At 29.7% G+C, this 21,768-nt stretch overlaps 2 protein-coding genes and 1 long non-coding RNA gene across 6 annotated transcripts; 2 read left to right on the top strand and 1 right to left on the bottom strand.

Annotated features, from left to right (window-relative positions):
* Window positions 1–3,007: 3,007 nt before the first annotated feature.
* Window positions 3,008–4,398, top strand: LOC107918926 (uncharacterized). The gene is made up of 2 exons (XR_001690303.2): window positions 3,008–3,696; window positions 4,031–4,398. It is a non-coding gene; the product is annotated as an uncharacterized lncRNA (long non-coding RNA).
* Window positions 4,399–5,689: 1,291 nt separating this feature from the next.
* Window positions 5,690–6,353, bottom strand: LOC107918798 (uncharacterized). The gene has a single exon (XM_016848385.2). It carries the CDS (start codon window positions 6,227–6,229, stop codon window positions 5,870–5,872), a length of 360 nt encoding a protein of 119 aa, XP_016703874.1. The 5' UTR covers window positions 6,230–6,353; the 3' UTR covers window positions 5,690–5,869.
* A 4,444-nt stretch (window positions 6,354–10,797) lies between these two features.
* LOC121203080 (uncharacterized) lies at window positions 10,798–15,655 on the top strand. 4 transcript variants are annotated; one of them, XM_041110089.1, is made up of 15 exons: window positions 10,857–11,362; window positions 12,012–12,080; window positions 12,613–12,742; window positions 12,893–12,973; window positions 13,171–13,253; window positions 13,349–13,458; window positions 13,562–13,672; window positions 13,792–13,898; window positions 14,039–14,300; window positions 14,380–14,457; window positions 14,559–14,612; window positions 14,676–14,765; window positions 14,867–14,956; window positions 15,073–15,153; window positions 15,397–15,655. In XM_041110089.1, exons 1-15 carry the CDS (start codon window positions 11,344–11,346, stop codon window positions 15,424–15,426), a joined length of 1,395 nt encoding a protein of 464 aa, XP_040966023.1. In that variant the 5' UTR covers window positions 10,857–11,343; the 3' UTR covers window positions 15,427–15,655. The 4 variants fall into 4 exon arrangements, with proteins under 4 accessions (XP_040966024.1, XP_040966023.1, XP_040966026.1 ...); XM_041110092.1 differs by having other exon boundaries at window positions 11,225–11,362; window positions 12,050–12,080; XM_041110091.1 differs by having other exon boundaries at window positions 11,225–11,362; window positions 11,941–12,080.
* The last annotated feature ends 6,113 nt before the right edge of the window (window positions 15,656–21,768 follow it).

Genomic DNA, 21,768 nt, shown 5'->3' with positions numbered 1-21,768 from the left:
TGTTTGGATAAAAAAATTTAAAAGATTTTTTTTCTTTTATAGAAATTTTTAAATTTTATTTATTTGGATGTATATAATAAAATTCAAAAATGGGTTTTGAGTAATTCAAATTCTCTATTTAAATTCCACCTAAAAGGTGTTTTTTCAAAATTCTTTTCATTTAATACATATGGTCCTATTATAAAATGAAAAATTTTTAACTTCAAAAATGTAATTTTTATTTAATTCCATTATAATTTTTTATATTTCATATTATTAAAAATATTTATATATTTATCAAACATAATGATATCTACATCGCATATTTTATATTATTATTTAACTTATAAAATTATAGTAACCTTATTTATAAAAAAAACATTTAATTTTATCCATTTAATTTTTAATTATTTTTTTAACTATTTTATTTTAATTAATGTAAAATAATATTTTTTAATTGAATTGTTAAATATAGTTAAAATATATTAACTTATTCATCAATTCAAATATTATAATAAAAAAATTAAATTATAATTAAAATATTTTTACATATTAAAAATACAATATAGTTTTACTCCATGTAATTAATGCAAAGCAACATTATTAAAAATAATAATTAGTTGACATAATTAATATATACAAATTATTTTGAAAATTCAAAGTTGGTTAAATTTTTTATATTTTTTCTTAGTTTTTTTAACTAATACTTTTGAATTAAATTATATTTTTTAAAAAGTTAATTTAGTTATATGATAGAAATAAAGGATAATCTCGTCGGCTCAAAAGTTTTTCTAAACTCGTGCTTTTACACAGTTAATAGTTAGTTATTTTTAAATATTATATTTTTAATTACACTAATTAGTGTAAAATATTATTTTTATTTGAATTATTGAATATAATTAAAATATATTGACTTTTCAATTCAAATATTATAATACAATTTTTTAAATAATAATTAAAATATTTTTAATATATTCAACGTACAATATAGTTTTTCTTTATGTGATTAATCCAAAGTAATTGTTCAAAATAATAACTAATTAACATAATTAATAACTCTAATATCAATTAAGTGATAATTAAGATACTTATAATTTTATTCAAGCAGTAACTTTATTTTAAAATTAGCACAATTTTTTCAACCAATAATTATAATTTAAATTCTAATTAATTTTAAATGTATAATTATCACAATTTTTATTTTGTTTAATTTTTAACTATTAATTATAAACTAAATATTATAATTATTTTTAAACGTATATTTAATAATATGATGTTCAAAAAAATTTCTATACATAATTATTGGGTCAAACAATTTGGTGGAAAAATTTCGCCATATAAAGCCAGACAAGGTTGTTAAGGGGGAGCTTTGAGCCTTTGATAAGTATATGTCAAACCAAATTTTGTTTCAATTATTGATTCATCTAATTTTGATCCAAAAAAAAACTCAAATTAATTGAGCTCATTGAGGGGAGATCGATTTTGTTAGAAGAAGTCTGTAAAATATTATCTGTCGAGAATAAATGAATATTTAAAGAGATGATATTTACCTCTAATGAAGAAAATAACGAGCCCACAAAATGAGAGTGTTGACACCATTTTTTGGATGAAAACGGGGTCGACTTGGATTTTGAAAATAAAAAATGGGAGTCGCCACCAATCCTTTTTATGGTGTAATTGGGTCACATTGAAAAAGGTTGTTTTTAATAAATGATTTGATTTTATTAAAACAACGGTTTTGGTCCACGAAATTCAGAAAAACAGGTTCGGGAGTCAGTTACGCACGAGGAAGGATTAGCACCCTCGATACGCCCAAAATTGGTACCTAGTTGATTATTTAATGCCTTAGTGTCGAAAAAACTAAAAAACTTTAAAGAAATTTAAAATACAATCATTAAAAAAACCCGAATGGCATGGATTAAAAAATTTAAGAGGATATTCGGCAATTTGGTTAAACGAGAAATTGAAACCCAGCACATTAGGGCACGTTCCTCGAATTTCCAAATGCAAAATATTGTCTTACTTCGAAATTTTAAAAGGATATTTGGCTATTTGGTCGAACAAGAAAAATCGAAACCCAGCACATTAGGGCACTTTTTCTCGAATCTCCAAACGCAAAACATTGCCTTTATTATTTTTTAGAAAAATCTTCATCTCGGAATAAAACAACGTGTCATATCCAATGCGTTAGGACACAACATACTGAATTCCCGATAATGAGCCTTTTATCATTTAAAAAAAAGGGTAATCCCGATTATTTAGATTCAACGAAGAGAATTGGAACTCAATACGTTAGGGCTCGGTTCTCTCAAAGATCTCAAATACCGAGTATTACTTATATATATATTAATTTCTTTTTTGAAATCTAAGTAAAAATGGGTGTAATGGAATAATAATGATAATGATGTAAGTAAAAAATAATACAAACAAAAACAAAAGATAAATAAATAAGAAGTCACATCTATATAAATAAAATCAATCACATATGTACCATAACGAGCAATAAACAAATAAAAATTCTAAAGCATAACAAATAATAATAACGGACATACAAATAAATAAATAAATGAAGAAAATAAATAAAAGATATGTATATGGATTATAAAAAATGAAAGCATAAATATTTACATATATAGGTATATAGATTATGAAATAAAAAAAAATATCTATATAATATAAGTATATACGTTATAAAAAAAAGTGTGTATGTGCATAAATTTATAAAAATATGAAAAATATATGTATATATGTCTTTCAAAATTATTAAATATAAAAGTTTATGTAAGTATGTATATACACGTATATGTATACAAAAATGTATATAAAAATTATAAAATATAAAAAATATATACAAGTATGTATATATATATATAACAAAGTCTAAAAATAGTATAAGTGGGTAAAAATAATAATAATAGTAAAGTTATTAAAAGATATTTACACTTAGATAAACAAATAAAATAGAAATATGATAATAATAACAATGTAAAAAATCATAGCATAATATAATAATGAGAAATAAATAAATAAATAAACAAACTAAGTTAATTTATAAAACAGCAAAATAACAGAAAAAAGACTGATTTGAATTTTAAGACAAATATTTGGGGCAAAATCGAAAGTGAAATAAAAGGGGAGGACCGAATGGGCAAAATGCGCAAGTTCGGACACGTGTCCGCTTTCAGTGCTCTGATGGGTCAGGGATCCGATTGAAATCCAAACACAATTGCAGGGCCGAATTAAAAAAAAGGTGAAAGTAAACAAAAAAATGAGTAAATTGAAAAGGGTATTAACGCGGAAGGGCCAGGGTTGCAGATAACCCATTTCATGAAAACACGCGGATCCCCCCGTAGCGGGTCGGGTCGCGTGCGGGTCTCCCCTTATACGGCGCCGTTTCACGTTCTTTACAAAAAACTAAAGTTGTTTCTTTTTACTCATTCAGCCATTTAAAATAATAATAATAAAAAACCCTCACAATCTCTCAACACCCCCCACGCATCTGGCCTATGGTCTCCGGCGACGAAAGGCCGCGCCGTCGCCATGGCTAACAGCCGGCAACGGGAAACGATGAGCTTCTAGCCCCTGTTACGGTATCCTTGAGAGCCAAGCTCTCTCAACCCGCGAGAAATGAAACAAAGAGGAGACCATCGACCCCTTTAGACCCGAATCGGGCGACGGAGGAGAGACCCTCCGACGGCGTAGTCATGGCCAACTCCGGTGAGTTTCCCTTTCCCCTATTTTTGCTTTTGATATTTTTTATTATAGTTATTTAATATAGATTTGTAAAAGAAGAAAAAATGAAAACAAATAGGAAATCACAAGGATTCAACCTTTTCAAATTTAAATTCGGTTTTTGATTTCTAATGTGGATAAAAAGAAGCAGTTCTTCTTTACAGGAAAAGCCAAAAGAAAAAAAAAGAAAGAAAACCCCCCGATTATAGTGATTTGGCCCCCTTTTTCATTACATTTCATTCGGCTCTTATAGCCGATTTCAATACTATTTTCTACTATCTTGCTTCTGTGTCTGTCTCCTTTTTGTCCTGTTTGCAAGTTTCGGCAAAGTCAACGAGCATTGGAGGGATAACCTTGGCCATTTTGGTGCAAGGCTGACAAGCGGTGGCAAAGGAGGCGTACGGCACCACATGGGAGCGGCGCATGAGCATTAGGGTTAGGTTAGGGTTTCAATTTTACTGAAACTGATTTTAAGTTGTGGGCCACTTGGGCCACTAGGTTTTTTTTCTTATTTTTGGGCTTGTAATTCATTTTTAGACTGTTTAATTATTTTGGAGATTAGGCTGCTTTTGGTTTGGGCCCGGGCAAAATATGGGCGTTACAGAGAGTATTTCATCAAGTATCTAAGAATGTGGACAATATAAATATCCATAACCACCCACTAAGGAAATCTCAATATTTGTTGAATGGGAACTCTTAGCATGCTATCACTTAAGTTAACAGTTGATTTCAAGTAGATAACATTTCACAAATTAATTTTTATAGAGTCAATTTTCTCTTAATAAAATTAAAAAACAACTCGAATTTGAGAAAACAATTTTTTTAAAAAAATTAAAATCCTAATTATCTTAATTTAAATTTAAAAAAATGGAAAATTTCATAACTGGAATTAATATAAAGGTGTAGTTCTTGGATTCTTCTACTTTCCTTTATTTTCAACGCGTTTATGTCAAAGCTACTAGTGGTTTCACACTCGCTTTTTGACAAAACACCACCGTGGGCTGTTTTTATTGAATTCAAACGCTTTTTATTTTTATTTATTTTTTATGATGTAAAAATGGATTTTATATTTAAAATAATAAAATTAATTTAAAATAAAATTTTGTCCAAAAAAATACCAGTTAATTGATTTTTTTATTTACTTGAAAAGTTTAGGGTAAACTATTAAAATAGTCACATTTGTTTATCTCAAGTTATATTTTAGTCACTTATGTTTGAAATGTTACGTTTTAGCCACTTACGTTATCACGTTGTAACATTTTAGTTACTGAGCCGTTAATTTCCGTTAACGATGTAACGGTAAGCTGATGTGGCAGGTTAAATCATTATTTCAAATAAAAAAGTTTGGTTAATTTATACAATTGGTCCCCATATTTTTTCGTTTTGAACCATTTAATTTTTTTCTTTTATGTGATCTTTTAACTTTCCTTTTTTTTTCTTTATTTCCCATTCTCTTCTGCTTCTCTCTCTATTTTTCTTCCTTCTCCATTTCTTTTAACGTAGCTTTTGTTAAAACTAATCCCTATACTTTTATTTTTTTAGAGTGAGGCGAGCTTGTGGACTAGTTTTAATAAATAAAAAATATAGAAAAATCACGTTAAAAGAAATGAAGAAGGGAGGAAAACAGAGGGAGAAGCAGAAGAGAATGGAAAAAAATTAAAGGAACATAAAAGAAAAAAAAATTAAATTGCTCAAACTGAAAAAATATAGGGACCAGTTATAGAATTTAAGTTAAAATTTTCGTTTGAAATGATGATTTAACGAGTCATGTCAACTTACCGTTACACCATTAATGGCAATTAACGGCTCAATGACTAAAATATTACAACAATATAAATAACATAAGTGGCTAAAATGTAACATTTTAAACATAAATGACTAAAATGTAACCTAAGTCAAACAAAATTGATTATTTTAATAGTTTATCCAATTTACAAATTCCAAAAACCCCTAGAATATGAAAATTAATCACCAAACACACACAAAAATCAAAATCATACATTAATCACTAATCACAGCAATGTAAAACTGTTTAAATTTACAATTGAATACGAAAATCATCAATTTTCCGATGATCAAAACAAAAGCAACAAACAAATCTTCAACACCAAACAGTTTTTTTCTTCATATTCTAAAGAAAGAAAACATAAACAGATGATCATCGTCGTGGTCGAACATCAGAAACCCGAACGTTATTCACCTTCGAGTTTTGCCGGTAATAAGAACCAGCTTTCGAGCTTCCAGCCATTGAAGAAGGGTAGTTTAAATAAGAACTAGAGTTGTCGCCCTTTGAGCTAACCAAACCAAGACCAGACCTTTGCTCAACAAACTCCACCGTCGTTGGTGGCTGAAACTCCGACCTCGTCCGCCTATGCGACGACCCCTCGACGGATTCCGCCGGTGACTGTTCCATCAACAAATGGTAACCACGGCTAGACCCAACGGACATGGACCGGTAACGGTTGCTGGGTTTTTGCTTCTTCATGGCATGGATCAAACAAGGGATTAAACCTTCCATGGATACTACTTTATCAACTCTTTTAATTTCCTTCTAAATGTGTATGAAATGCAATAAAATGGAAGAAGATATATTTATAGCAAAAGGTTGTCGTTGTTGAGAAAGTTGACATTAATGGAGGAGATGGTAAGGGTATTGAATACGTGTGTTAAGGACATTGTCAAAATTTTATGGACCGATGCTTTCATTTTCATTTTGTTTTGGTAGTTAGGTTATACTTATCTATATAAAAAATATTTTAAAAAAAACACACACACATACACTAGCTATTAATCAATGGATTATGTTATTATCAATATAGGAATTTTTTCCCCTAGATATAGATGGTGATCTCGTGGTGAAGTAAATGTGAATTTCAGAAGAAAAAAAATTTGGATAAAATTAAGTTGTATATTCTTATAACAGGTATTAATAGTTTGTATATATAATTTTTAAATAATTAAAAAAAATTATTATTTTTAGGAGGCTAAAGTGTAATTTACTTTTTATTAAATTAAAGTTTTGTAAAATTTAAACGGTAAAGTGAAATTTTACATTTTTTAGGGGACCGAGGCAGGGGTGTTCAAATTTCGGTTAAAACTGAATTAATCGATTTAATTCGGTTAATTGGTTGGTTAATCGATCTAATTCGGTTGAATGTTGGTTAATGATTTTTTTAGAAGTTGGGTTATCAGTTAATTCGATTACTAACCGAACTGACCAATTTAATTGAATTAACCAAACTTAATTATGTAGTGTTTCAAAACTTAAAATTTCGGTTAATTAATTTGGTTAACTTTCAAGATAAATAAACATTATCAATGTATTTTTTTATATGTTTTATACTTGTTTTAACCAAAAAATAAAAATATTTAATTTTGGTTAATTCGGCCCAAAATATTTTGGTTCGGTTAATCTATTTTAAAAAAATTCAATTTCAGTTCACAATTAAAAGATTATACAGTTTAATTAATTCAATTAATCGTTTAAACACCCTTAGATCAAGACTTTTGCCAGCTACTTGAAGTTAACCTTAAATATGTATATATTTAATTAATTCAATGTAATATAATCAGCTTTTAATGGTTAAATTTTTCGTTTGAAAAAATCAATGAAGGAGGGACGGGATAGACCAATCGTAGTTTGAAATTCCGGAAAACGTTGAGAATATTAAGGAAATAATGTTTCTTTTTTCTTGAATGTGTCAAATCGTAGGAAGTTGGGGACAGCTGAGCAGATTTGGTTCGAAAATGGCATTGTGGATATGTTTTGAAAGACTGATTTCATGGGCAATGGGGCGGCTCTACGCGGCAAGTCTCATCAGTAGTTCCCATTCCAAAACAATGCGCTTCTTGTTCTTGGAAACTAATTTTAGTTATTTGGTCAATTGCAAGGAGATCGGGGGGGGGGGGGGATTGAAGAGATAATTACAACTCTTATGTTAGCTAATATCTTAATTGTTGAATTGAGTTTGATTTTGGGTTTGAATGAATTTGAATTAAATTAATTTTAATTTTAAAAATTTTAAATTATTTTAGGTTTAGGTATTTCTTTTGTTTGAGCCGTTTTAAGTTTAGTTAATCGTTTTAAAGTCGAATTATTTAGAATTTTATCATTCGAGTTATTTTTATTTTAAGTTTATTTTCAGTTTGAATTATAGGGTTTAGGGATGGTGAGTTCAACAAAGGAAAAGAGGGGCTTGATGTCTCTTGATTAAATGTAAAGTTGTATATGGACCGACGGCTTGAAGGCTAGCTCGAAAACGGGAGAGTTTGGACAAAAATATAGGTCTAAACTATGGGCTTGGACAAAAATAAAGCCCAAGCCCATTTTGTAGAGTAAACTTTTTTTGTCCAAACCCGGATACATGTCTTTTTAAAATTTGTTGAGAAATATTTGTTTCAATCTTTTTAATGTATTTTTAAATTATTGGGAAATATTTGTTTTAATGTTGTTAGTATATTTGATATGTTATATTTTTAAATTTTGTTTTATAGGGTAAATTACCAAAATAGTCACTTTTGTTTTACATTTTAGTTGCTTATATTTGAAACATTACATTTTAGTCACTTACGTTAACATGTTGTAACATTTTAGTCACTGAGCCGTTAATTGCCGTTAACAGTGTAACGGTAAGCTGACGTGACAAGTTAAATTATCAATTCAAACAAAAATTTTAGGTTAAATTATACAATTGGTCCCCATATTTTTTTCTTTTTGAGCACTTTATTTTTTTCTTTTATGTTCTTTTAACTTTCCTTTATTTTTTTCTTTATCTTCCATTCCATTATTTTCTACTTCTCTCCTATTCTCCATCTATTTTAACGTAAAAGTAAAAAATTAAATTGCTCAAACCAAAAAAAAAAATAGAAACCAATTGTATAATTTAACCTACAATTTTTACTTGAAATGATGATTTAACACGCCACATCAGCTTACTGTTACACCGTTAACAGCAGTTAACGCTCAGTGACTAAAATGTTACAACACAATAACGTAAGTGACTAAAACGTAAGATGTCAAACATAAGTGACTATTTTAGCAGTATGTCCTTATTTTATATAATAAAATAATTAAAAAAATTATTACGAGTTGGGTCGAGTTGGGCTAGACTCAAGTTTAACATCTATAATCTGAGTTGAGCATGGAAAAAAATTAAGCTCATTTTTGGGTCAAACCCGACCTATCAAACGAGCCTAAAATTTTATTAAGACCCGACACATGGACGAATCTAATTAAATTCAACCATTCAATTTAAGCATTTTTAGTTATTGGTCAAATAAAAATTTTATATTTAATCTCTCTAAAAAAACCTTTGAATTATTAATATTTATAATGGAATAGAATTTTAATTGAAATTTGAGAATCAAGGAAGATGTAGACTGAATTGCTTATGGCATTTGTATCTATCTTGATTATGGTGTCAAATGGAAGGTTCCAAAGACATAAAAGAAGCAAAAAAAAAACAACTACCACATTATTTTGGAGTTTATATCAAATCAATTTATAGATTTGACAAGTCTATATTTCTTGTCATATTCTGTAGTTTTTTCCTTTCCCTCTTGTTATCAGTGTAAACTAGAGGTGTTCATGGGCCGGGCCGGATCCATAAAAATTTTAGCCCGAGTCTTAGGCCTAGGCCCGGCCCAACCCAAAATATGGGCCTGGAATTTTGTCCAGGCCCGGCCAGGGGGAAAATTCTTAAGCCCGGGCCCGGCCCATTTTTTAAATAAACACAAAAATTTTAAAAAAAAATTAAAATAGTATTTTAAAAATATTTTAAAAAAAGTATTTTAAAATTTTTTTAAAAATAAAAAAATATATATTTATTATATTCAGACCGGGCCGGGCCCGGGCCAAAAAAGTGGTGCCTAAGGCCCGGCCCGTTTTCTAAACGGGCCTTATTTTTTTGCCCAAGCCCATATTTCGGGCCTATATTTTTACCCAAACCCTCCCATATTTTGGGCGGGCCATCGGGCCGGGCCGAGCCGCTTGGCCCATGAACACCTCTAGTGTAAACCGTATGAATATTATTAAATAGGGAAATATGATGCCCTAAAATACTAATAAAACTTTATAATTTTTCTTTTTTAACCACAAATATATTACAGGTGTTTTCTGTATTTTTATATAAATTTAGAGAAATAGATGAAATTTTAACATGAAAATTAAAAATAAAAAATGCTTATGCCCATGAAAAAATACCAAAATTTAAAATTAAAACCCTAATTCTTTCGATATAAATCCAAAGGATTTAGTATGTGTATGACCAAAACATCAAATACTTATATCAAATTCGTAAAATTTTATGAACGAATTAATCTATAATAACAAATAATTTATTCTTAACGATTTGACATAACAAGACTCTAATACCACTTGTTAAAACCAAAATTTTAATATAAAACTTAATAAATCGAGATCTGTCATGTCAAATCTTCAATAATAAAACTAGGTGTAAAGCCGTACCTGAATCTATTGAAATCTTGAGATTTTGTGGTTTTAATCTTCCAAATAAACACACATATTGCGTCTCTCTTTTTAATATGAGATATTAAAAAAGTTATGTATGTATAATTTGAGACCATAACTCTAATATATAACTTTTACACATTAGTCTTAATTACTAATCAGCTCATCATCAATCGAAAACGAGTTATTGGAGTATTTACACATACTTGAGCCATACTTTATGTAATAACTGAAGTCCAATAAACATTCATCAAATTAAATCACTTTCCATTTGGACTAACCTTTTATGATAGTGAATAATTGTAATTATTATTATATATGTGATGTGCATATCTTTTTTCTAAAAGACTCGAAAATTAGGTTTCTATAACCAGAATAAATCCACGGATAACAATTATGTATAATAAGATTATAATAATTTCCCATAAAGTGCATATTTCCAATCATGAATTTTTAAATTCTAACCAAATATTAACATTTGATTTTGATTTAGGATGGGTTTGGATGGGCGATTGGGTGTAGTGTGGTGCGTTTAGCTTACTTTTTGTCTCACGCTATAGTATCGCTACCGTATTTAATCTCACCGCCACCGCTGTTTTTACACTAACCACAGCTAAACGAATCGTCCATCCAAACTCACCCTTAGGAGCAGCCTATTTAAAACCAGTTACCTAAATCCAGGGTCCAATATGTTGAGATATAGCCCCCGCGATACCCTTTAACCAACATTATTCTACAGTAGAACAATCCCCAAAATAGGCTGCAATCTTCCTTAGAAGCATTTTGCCGAACATCTCATGAGCATTGTCTAGAAAAAAACACAACTAAGCGGGCAGGAAGGTGGATGATCTAAAATTCCACCTTCCAGGATCAGCTCTCAACGACAAGATTACAATCACGAGAGAAAAAAAAATCACATTACAATTCGAGAAGAAGATCAAAAGAGCTCACGATCTCAAATTCACAACCGAGATGAAAGTGATAGAAAGATGGAGACTTGACTTTGGTGATAAAGTGGGCAATTAGGTTACAAATAAAAAATGGGTTTCTGGGTTTATTGGTTTAGTGCTTCGTCAAGGCAGTAATTATCTTTCCAGCTAATAGAAAAGTTTGGGAGTCCTATTTCATTCAGAAGTTGAAGGTTTTTTTTTTTCCTAAAGAGCATGGACAAGAGGAGAAAGCGTAAGTTTCATTAAATCTTTCTCGAGTTTTTTCATAGATTTTTCAGCTTCTTTGATTGGAGAGTATACAATTTTCTATTGCAATTTTCGTTGTCTTCTGCATTTCATCGAATTATAATTCATCCTACCCACTTTGAGTAAAAAATCATAATTTATTATTCATAAAAAAATTAAAACTAAAAAGTGATTTTTTTTAATTGAATGGTTATTTGTAGTGATAGATATTTATTGCAACTCTTAAATACCTTTGGCAAAAAGGAAAAAGAATCTTATAAAAGATTTTATAAATAAATTAAAACTAAAAAGTGATTTTTTTGCATTGAATGGTTATTTGTAGTGATAGATATTTATTAAAACTCTTAAATACTTTTGGCAAAAGGGGAAAAAAAAACTTAGAGATTTTATAAATAAATTAAAACTAAAAACTGATTAAAAAACTGATTTTTTTAATTGAATGGTTATTTGTAGTGATAGATATATATTAGAACACTTAATACCTTTGGCAAAAAGGATTCTTAAGTCGGTGGTTAACTTCTGCAAACTGTATAAAAGTGAGGTTGGGTTTCGTATTTGTTTCAGAACTTGAAGTTTTCCAGAAGTGCATAAGTAAAAGTTTAGAGTTTATGCAGTAGTTAACGTTTACTTTGCAGCAATTGTAAAAGTTTGGGGTTTTACTTATCTCTTTCAGTCAAAGAAAATAATGGACAAGAGGAGAAATAGTAAGTTTCATTATCCTTTTTGGAGTTCTCATAGATTTCCAACATCATAAAGCTGTCATTGCTATCTTTGCTTTTTCCTGAATACATCAAATCAGAAGCTTGTAAGCAATATGAACCTGCAATTGTAATTTGTGTTTTTAGATGTATCTTGATGGTGTTTCATGTTTTCAGTAGGAAGAATAATGAAATTTCGTTTTCAAATATTGCTTCTATACTGCGGCTAGCATCCGAACCCTATGTTTTTGATTAATGTGATAAGTGATAATTATGTTTTATTATATGGATATCTAGAGGGAGATTTGTTAATGTTTGCCGTGAAATTATATGATAATGTGGTAAGAAGGAAATTTTGTGAAAATATGTTGAAAACTAATGCTAGTTGTTTGAATGAATGAAGTCAAACAGTTATGCATTGAATATATATATATAGGCATATAGCAGAGTTATGCATATGCATTGGATATATGGTTTAGTTTTACAATTTTTTCATTGATCTTAATCAATTTTATATTATTGATGTCATTAATTGTAGGTAAAGGCGGTCAACGATCAAAAAGAGGCATTCTACTTGATCATGATGATGATGCTAGAGGTGATTTGCACAATTTCCAGGGTCCACGCAAGACTCTTCATGATTACTTCATAGATTTGTCAGGAAAAAGGTATATCATACGTCTCTTGTCTGAAATTGGTGTTTCGGAATTACTTTTAGTAACTCATTAGATTCAAATTGTTTACATGGTTTCAACGTGATACTAACACTGCATCACAACTCGATTTAAAACTATTTCTGGTTTATTTCTAAAACGCAGGGCATCGGTGAGAGAGGAAGCACTTTCAACAATTCTCAAGGCGTTAACTCTCAACATAGAGCAAAAATTTGTAGAACTGAAGTAGGCATTACTTCCTTTTCAGGGTTTTTATATAAATGTGTAAATGATAAATAACTTCACATTAAAGAATTTAGTAGTCAGAACTTCATTCTCAAGAAGTACCTAACCATTGTCTCTAAGACTTGCAAATTTGAACTTCTTTTCTGATAATACATTTTAACCAGGTAATGCTCACAATTATAATCGTCTTGTTGCAGCTTTGTAACACTAGTGTATCAATGCTTGCATTCCATTAAAAAGGGTTCGCCTACAGAGATGAAGCAAGCAGCACATATTATTGGTAGGTTCATCCTTCATGAAGTGCAAATATTATTAGATGTTTTTTGTTCAACTTTAAAATTTAGCTTATGGTTTTGGTACATATTCTTCTTGTAGGATTGCTGTCAATGATTACTACTTCTGTTGAGAAGGTGCACGAAGCATATGAAGATGTGCTGACTGCACTTTCCCAGGGAGGACTAAAACCCAAGCTTAAAACCTTAGAGGTAACACTGGTGATAAGATAATTAATCGCAATTTGATTTTTTGGATAGCTCTTTCATGATTATGCTTCACGGGCTTTTGTTATAAGTTTCTTGTATTGCGCAGATTCTTGGTTGCTTGACTGTTGTTACATTTTTCGGTGCAAGCAACTCGGATGAGACTGAATCAGTAATGAAGTTACTTTGGGACTTAATTCATCCTGGAACTGACTCTAGTGTATGAATTTTAACTGATATTTTTATCTATATATTCTGTAATTTTCTTAGTCAATTCCTAAACTTAGTTAACTGTAAATTGGAGCCTAAAAGGATAGGTTTCCTTCTATGTCTCATCAGATTGAAAGAAAAGATTCACCAGCCGTTTTAACTGCCATGATATCCGCTTGGTCCTTTCTTCTTTCTACCATTGATGGGTGGAGGCTAAGTCACAAAAATTGGCAAGGGTGAGCCTTTTAATTAAAAAGTCTCATTTATTGTAAATTTTTAACAATTACAACCTCTAGATAGTGATCGTCTTTCTTTTTGTTTTCCATCTACAAACAAACTTGAAATGTCATTGATAGATCTGCAAATTTGGATGCAGGGCAATTACATACTTCTCCATCATATTAGACAGTAACGATGAAGCACTATGTGTAGCAGCATGTGAGGCTCTTGCTTTAGTATTTGAATCCAACTGTCTGGAGAAATTCACAAGTGCAACCAAGGATTCAAACAAAGAACTTAAGGACAACATTATAAAGCAACTCAGAAGCCGGTTGTCAGAAACAGGCAATGAAAGAATTTCTAGTCAAGATCCAAGAACAGGGTTCAATTCTGCCTCGGCTGCTTTAGATTTCCTAGAGGTACTGATTTGACTTTGTTTTATTCATATATTTAATAGATTGTATCTTGAACTGTCATAATAGTCTTAATAACTTTCAGGATGAGAAATGTGCAAATACTCATGTGACAATAGGTGGGCAGAAACTCATTTTATCAACATGGTCTCAAAAAGTACAGGTATTTAGTTTCCTTTTAATTTCTTCGATAATTGGTTTAATAATTTATTTTATTATCTGCGTATGTTGCAAAGAAGCTAAATTGTTTGTTTCCTGTTGCAGCTAAAGTTTCTGAAGCATTTTCTAGGAAATGATGGATTCGTGAAGCATATGATGGTAGGTTTAATGATTTTAAATTCATCCCTTTTTATGCTTTTAACTTATTTGTTTCATGAACAGGAAAATGAAAACTTCCATAGTGTTTTCGACTTCCTTCCGGAAAGAAGGAATGCTTGGGGCAATGTACTATATGTGCCCGAAAGAGAAGAGGTTAGTTTACTTGTTTTCATTTGAATGGTTCATACACCTCCATGTGCATGTATACTGCTTTTGCTTTGATATCCATCATCCTAATTCTTGGTGGTTTACAGGTTACTATTTCGCTTTTCCAACCTATGGTTGCTAGACACAATGATTGCTCTCTGCTACCATTGCTAACCAGAGACAAGCAGTTAGCAAAGGTGACTTTTGTTGTCTCATTATTGTTATTACTCTGATGTATTCACCTCTGCAATTATTCAATGAATGAAGAGATGAGTTTTGTACTAGTTTTTTTGAATCTTTCACTCCCTTACAGAAAAAGACCATGTCTCCCAATTCCCACTTGAGCAAGGCAAGGACTCAATTACTTAAAAAACAGCGAGACTTATCATTAAAGGTAATCTCTTTATGATGCTTTACTGCACTTTGTTAAAAAGCTAGTCACTGTGAAGCTAGGCAATATGCAAATTTAACATAACTGAATTACCAGAAAAAGTTGTAATAACTGCCATTAACAGCTTACCACGTCTAGACAACCTATGAATATCTGTTCCAAAGTTGTAATATCACAAGATTTTTCTTTGAGCAATGTTCTTCTCCTTAACTGATTGTTTGAATATGTTTTTTTTTTCATATGCAGGAGAGAGAGATTGATTGCTTTGATTACTGATGAGCTGAGGTTATGTTGATGCAATTTATTCTTGCAGGCTGCAGCATTTTTTAAATTATAGCTTTGATTAGAGGATCATCATCGCAATACTTGTTTAAGAGGCATTCACAAGTTTTTTTTTTCCTTTATTTTTTTATTTATTCTTTCATTCTTGATATGAATGGCAGTAAGATTTTTGTATTTGTTTGCATATATGCCATAATAAAGTTTGATTTTATACTTTTTTTTATATTTTTCATATTTGTTCTACGATTTATGTTTTTCGCAATAATGTCGTATCTAAAGTTTACAATGTGCCTTTCCATTTTATCCAACATTTAGATAATGAATATCCCCAAAAAGAGGAAAAAGTAAGTAGATAATGAGTTTAGATAACCACAAAAATAAAGTTTAAGTCGGATAATGGATGTAGACACCCATTTTTTGTCCGAGCTTGATTGAGGGCTCAATTAATTTTTTGTCCTTTTGGGCCGTTTGGAGCCTACCCAATTTTAGATTTGAGACTTTTATTTTTATTATTATTTTTTCTTTTCTTCTTTTTTCTTTTTTGAGTCTGTCAAAGGATCAAATTATTATTATTATCATCACTATTACTATTATTATTAATAAATATTATTATTATATTTTTTACAAATAAACAAGATTAAAAAAGATAATATATAAAAATGAAATGAAAAAGAGGAGACTTTTCATTATTTTTGGTCTTAACAACTATAAACATTCTATTTTTTTCTTTTATTCTATCTTTTTTTTTGCCATAGACATGTTACGAGGGATCGGATTTTGGGTTTCGATGAAGGGAACGTCACCGGACGTCGGTTCTCCTCTCCTAGGAAGCCCCAAAAATCTTGTTTTTTCTCTCCCCTTTCTAAAATAAAGATTTTTTTTTTAAATGGCTTGATTTTGGGAAAAGTTTTGAATTTTTTCTGCAAAATAGAAAATTTAGATTTTAACAAATAAAATTCCTTTTTTTTAGTTATTTTAAAAGAAAGTTTAAAATTTTAAAATAAAGTTTTGATTTTTTTTCAATCATTTCAAAGTAAAAGCTTTAATCTTTAAGAAAAATAGTGTTTTTTTTAACAAAAAGGAGAGTTTATATTTTGAAAAATAAAAATATGTTTTTTTAGTTATTTTAAAGAAAAGTTTAAATTTTTTAAAAAAAGTTTTGATTTTTTTTTCAACTACTTCAAAATAAAAATTTTAATTTTTAAGAAAAATAGTGTTTTTTTTAAAAAAGGAGAAAATTTAGATTTTGAAAAATAAAAATATGTTTTTAAGTCATTTTAGAGGAAAGTTTAAAATTTTAAAATAAATTTTTGATTTTTTTAACTATTTCGAAATAAAATTTTGATTTTTAAGAAAATTAATGATTTTTTCTAAATAAAACTTTAATTTTGTAAAAAAAAAATTCGGCCACCATACACGGCGGCTCCACCACCAGAGGCTGGAGAGCCGTTGGGTTCTCCAGTGGTGGAGCCATGGCCAACATAGAAGTTGAAAGAGAAAGAGAAGAGTTTTTTTTTTGAAAAACACTGATGTTAAAATGAAAGAATAAATAATTTTTTTTCATTTATAGGTGCCAAAAACGGGTAATTTATTCTCACCCATTACTTTTTAATTTTACAAAAAATATCTCATTTTTTGCACCACTGCCCTCACTCTTTGACCTATTTACACTAGTAACCCTTTTATTTATTTAAACATTCGATTTAATTTAAAATTTAAAAATTAAAAGCGAATTAATTGCTACATCAGTTCTCTGTCTTTCACATTTTTTTATCTTTTAGTCCTAAAATCAAGTTATGTCATTTTATTTTCATCTTTTTTTAAATAATTTACACTTATATCTTTCATTTCATTTGCATTTATACATTATATATTTAATGTTAATTATGCATTTTATTTTAATATTTTATATTTATTCACACTTGTATAATTTTTATTTATTTTTATTTCGTTTTATTTATTTTCATGCCATTTTTTTTACACATTCCCCTTACATACATTTTAATATTATTTATTTAAGTTACTTTAATTCTTTTATTATATTATGAATAATGTGTATTATTGTTATTATTATGACATTATTTATTTCTTTTATTTAATTTTTTTTATTATTGCTATTTTGAAAGAATTTTAACTTTTCATTAACTTTAGTCAATTTAATTAATTTTCTTATTTTATTACTATTCATTTTAAAAGAACGAACTTTAGGTCATTTTTCTATTTTTAGGGTTTTAAATTAATTTTAAATATCGTATAGGATTAGAATCTTAAGTTAATATGTAAAGATTTTTTAGGACTTTATTTAAGATTAAAACTAAAGATTTTTGAAGGTGAATTGTAAATAATGAGTAGGTCTTTATAAATATTTTATTTTAGAATTTTTTAAAGAAAGCTAATAAATGCTATTTAAGATTTATTATTTTAAGATTTTGACGAATTTAAATCTTAAATCAAGAATTTTAAAGTAAGATAAATCATAAACCCGACATAGGATACTTTCATAAGATCTTGATAGGTTCAACATTATTAATCTATTTAAATATTTCTCTTAATTCATTGGTAATTTCTAAAAAAAAATAGAATTCTAAAATAGAATTAATTTTAGGAAATGAAGGTATTTTATTAGAATTATTTAGGTATCCTTTAGGTTCCCGTTAAAAGTAAAAACATCTAATTTAAGTTTCAAATTAGATAAGTTTGGTGAACACATCTTAATTGAGCTGCAAGGAAACCGGAGGTCTTTTTTTAGAGTTTTTATTTAAAATTTCCACAAAATTTTAGGTTAGATTAAAACATTAATATGCTTAAATAAAAAAAATCTAGCTCCTAAGACCCCGTAGGACTATCCCCGGATAGGCGTTGCGGGGGTGCTATAACATTCCCCACACGTAACCGTACTCCCGAACCTAAAATTTGGTGATGAGATCGAGTCTAGATTTTTAAGATTTTTCCATAGTATTAATTCTAGATTTTTTTGACGATAGGTGGCTAATCAACTTAGCCCTAATTGGTTAATGGCGTGTCTAGCTTACGTAGACAACATTATGACAATAGATATTATTCATAAAAGTAACGTGGATTTGAATAATGAGAAATCAATAGTTATACATAATAATTGGAATATTCAAAATAATACTATCTCAATCCCTAATATCATCCTTCCTCAAATTTATGAAAGTAACTAAGGAAAAACAAAGAAGAAGTAAGTTTTCAAAGTCTCCAAAATCAAAATCCTTCCTTTGATTTTGAAAAATATTTTTGTTTTTTAAAAATAATTTTCATTTTCTAAAAAGTTGTAAAATTTTGTTTGCAATAACAAAAATAGAAAAAAATGGCTGCTACAAATTTGGATGAGAAATATCTAATAGTAAATTTGTGTTAATTTCTAAAATTAGAAATATCAGCAGATTGCATACCTGCAATTTATTAAATCGTAATACAAAAATATAAATTTCATTTATTATTGGTAAGCTGTTGAGGCATGTTGAATTAAGGAATTTTTGTTTATATTTCAAAACCATCATCATAGGTGTACCTCGTATTTATTGGACACGTTGTAGGTATCTTAGACGAGAATTGACGAGCAATTGAAGAAGGGCCAAAATAGGCTCGACATCGGGACGAGGAGCGCGGCTCGTTGGGACGACGTCATGATGAGGCGAATGGGATGTTGCGATGTCACAACGTGTTCTCTTATTTGGTAGTCGCGTTTTAGACTTCAAGCAGGACTGTTTCTCTCAATTGGACTCTAATTATTACATATATATTTTAGTATGATTGGAGTCATTGCATCTCTGTTTTGTTGTGTCAATCAGTAAAGTTTTTCCTTGAGGGCGACAAGATGTAGTTGCATATGAATTTTGATGAGAGTTTTGTGATAACTATGGAGAGTATTTTATACTCCTTTTGTCAGTGTCCTATGAGATTCAGGGTTTTGTTTGTTCGGGGTTTTAGGTAATGTACAGGTTGTAGGACCCAATTTATGTCTGGGCCCAAAATGAAACAACCCATGTACAACGGGCCCAAAATGGCCTAAATTCTTAAAACCCTAAACGGCCCATTGGGGCCCAAAAACTAAGCAAGCACTAGAGAACCCTAGGATTCCCTCCCCTCTCACGCCGTTACCCCCTTTTGGGCCACCCGAGGTACCTCGTCCTGAGGTTTGCCTCCCCCTAGCCTTTACACCGAAATGGCAAGGTCACCTCCGTTGACCTTGCCTAACCCTGCAAAACAAAGCAAAAATAGAGGACAGAAAGACAGAGAAAAAAAGAATCTTTGTAATCGGCTATAAAGCCTGAAGAAAAATGTAAACTTTTACACACAACAACAGAGAAATACAGCAGAGAACAAAAAAATCAATTAGAAAAAAATCGAAGGTTGATATCTATTTAATTTTCTTGCTTCGTTTCGTTATTTATCTTTATTTTTATTTTCATTTTTATTTTCCTTACAAACGGAAATAAAAGAAAAAGGAAGGGACTCACCTGTGTTCGACTTCTAACACCGCCGGGACAACCGAGGTAGCCACCTCCGAGGATAGGTGGCCAGAAACTAAAAGGTTTCTTGGGTTTTTGGGGTCTTTTGGTTAATATTTTGAGGATTTTAAAAGCGGATTCGGGCTTAGGAGGTTAAAAGGGGCCAGATATGAAGTTTTCCCCTTTTTCGGCCATCGCGTGCAACGGCACCGTCGCCGGTGGCCGACGGCCGACACGGTGGCCCTTCGCCGGATTTTGGGCTTGTGCCCAGAGAAGAAAGGGAGGGTAGAGAGTTTTTTGGTTTTTTTTTTGTTTTAAAGCAGGGAGAAATGAAAAATTTTGAATATTTTTTGGCTTTTATAGCTCGATTAAACGACATCGTTTCACCTGAAGGGTTTTAGCGCCAAAACGGCGCCGTTTGGCATGACCCGTGCGCGACCCGACCCGCACGCAAGGATCCGCTTGTTTTTATGCGGAGGGGTAAATTGCGCTTTTAGCCCCTCCGCTTTTTAACGTCTTCTCGATTAGATCTTCTTTTATTTTTAAATCTCCCCCTTTAGTATATTCTCGATTTCAATTTAGTCCTATTTGAACGACGCCGTTTTAGTGGAAAAGGAGAAAATTTCCCTTTCAGTCCCTCTATGTTATTCGCGTGTTCAATATAGTCCTTCCATTTTCATTTATTAACGAATTTAAACCCTGAATCTTGTTTCAAATTTTAATTTAGTCCCTTTTTCGTGATTTCTTTTTTATTATTTAAAATTGATAAATTTGATGTTATTGTTGTTATTATTAAGTATTATTGTTATTATATGCTCATTTATACTATAATTCTTTTTTAATCTTCGTTATACATATATATACATGCATACATACGTTCTTATAACATATACATATATTTATAATCCTTATATATATACATATTTTTATGCTTTATAATGTTAAAATATGTATACGCATACCTATATTTTAAATATATACATATATTCTATAATTTTTATATATACAAATTTTTATATTTTAAAAAAAAAAACTATCTACATATATACATATATTTTATAACTATGCATATATATACATACATTTTTATTTTCATAACTTAAAATTTTATACATACGTATATTTTCATATATTTTTATATAGTTTTATTTATTTTATTTATTGTTATCATAATTTTACTTTGTGTTGGTTTATTTATTTACATACACTATTGTTAAAAAAAAGGGGGTTTTAGTTCTACTTATTCATTTATTTGTTATTCTATATGTGATTGATTTATTTTTTTTCTTTATTTATTATTTTGTTGTGATTGCTCGTGCTATCTACATTCACGTTGTCATATTCATTATCATCATTTATTAATACGACTTTTATTCGTACATCTAAGGTAACATTACATCGATTTTTACTCGAATTCATAAAAATAGAAAACTTTGACAATAAAGGCAATACTCGTATTTAGGATCTTCGAGGGGATTGAGCCCTAACGTATTGGGTTTCAATTTCTTTCGTTGAATCTAGGTAGTCGAGAATGTTCTTTAATTTAAACATGAATAAAAAGCTCATTATCGGGAATTCAATACGTTGTGTCCTAACGCATTGGATATGACACGTTGTTTTCTCGAGATGAGGATTTTCCTAAAAAATAATAATAAAGGTAGTATTCAATGTTTAGAATTTTGAGAAATTGTTCCCTAAAGTATTGGACTGCGATTTCTTCATCTGACTCAGACAATTGAATATCCTTTTCAATTTGATTGCACGAGTTTTAGACAAGCTCATTTTTTGAAGAAGTGAAGTATCACGCCCTAACTCATTGGGTGTGACATTTTCTCTCTCCAAAATGAGAGGGTCTTAACAC

This window comes from Gossypium hirsutum, chromosome D13 (assembly GCF_007990345.1).
Source record: "Gossypium hirsutum isolate 1008001.06 chromosome D13, Gossypium_hirsutum_v2.1, whole genome shotgun sequence".
NCBI lineage: Eukaryota > Viridiplantae > Streptophyta > Magnoliopsida > Malvales > Malvaceae > Gossypium > Gossypium hirsutum.
This window is presented reverse-complemented; position numbering and strand designations above follow the sequence as displayed.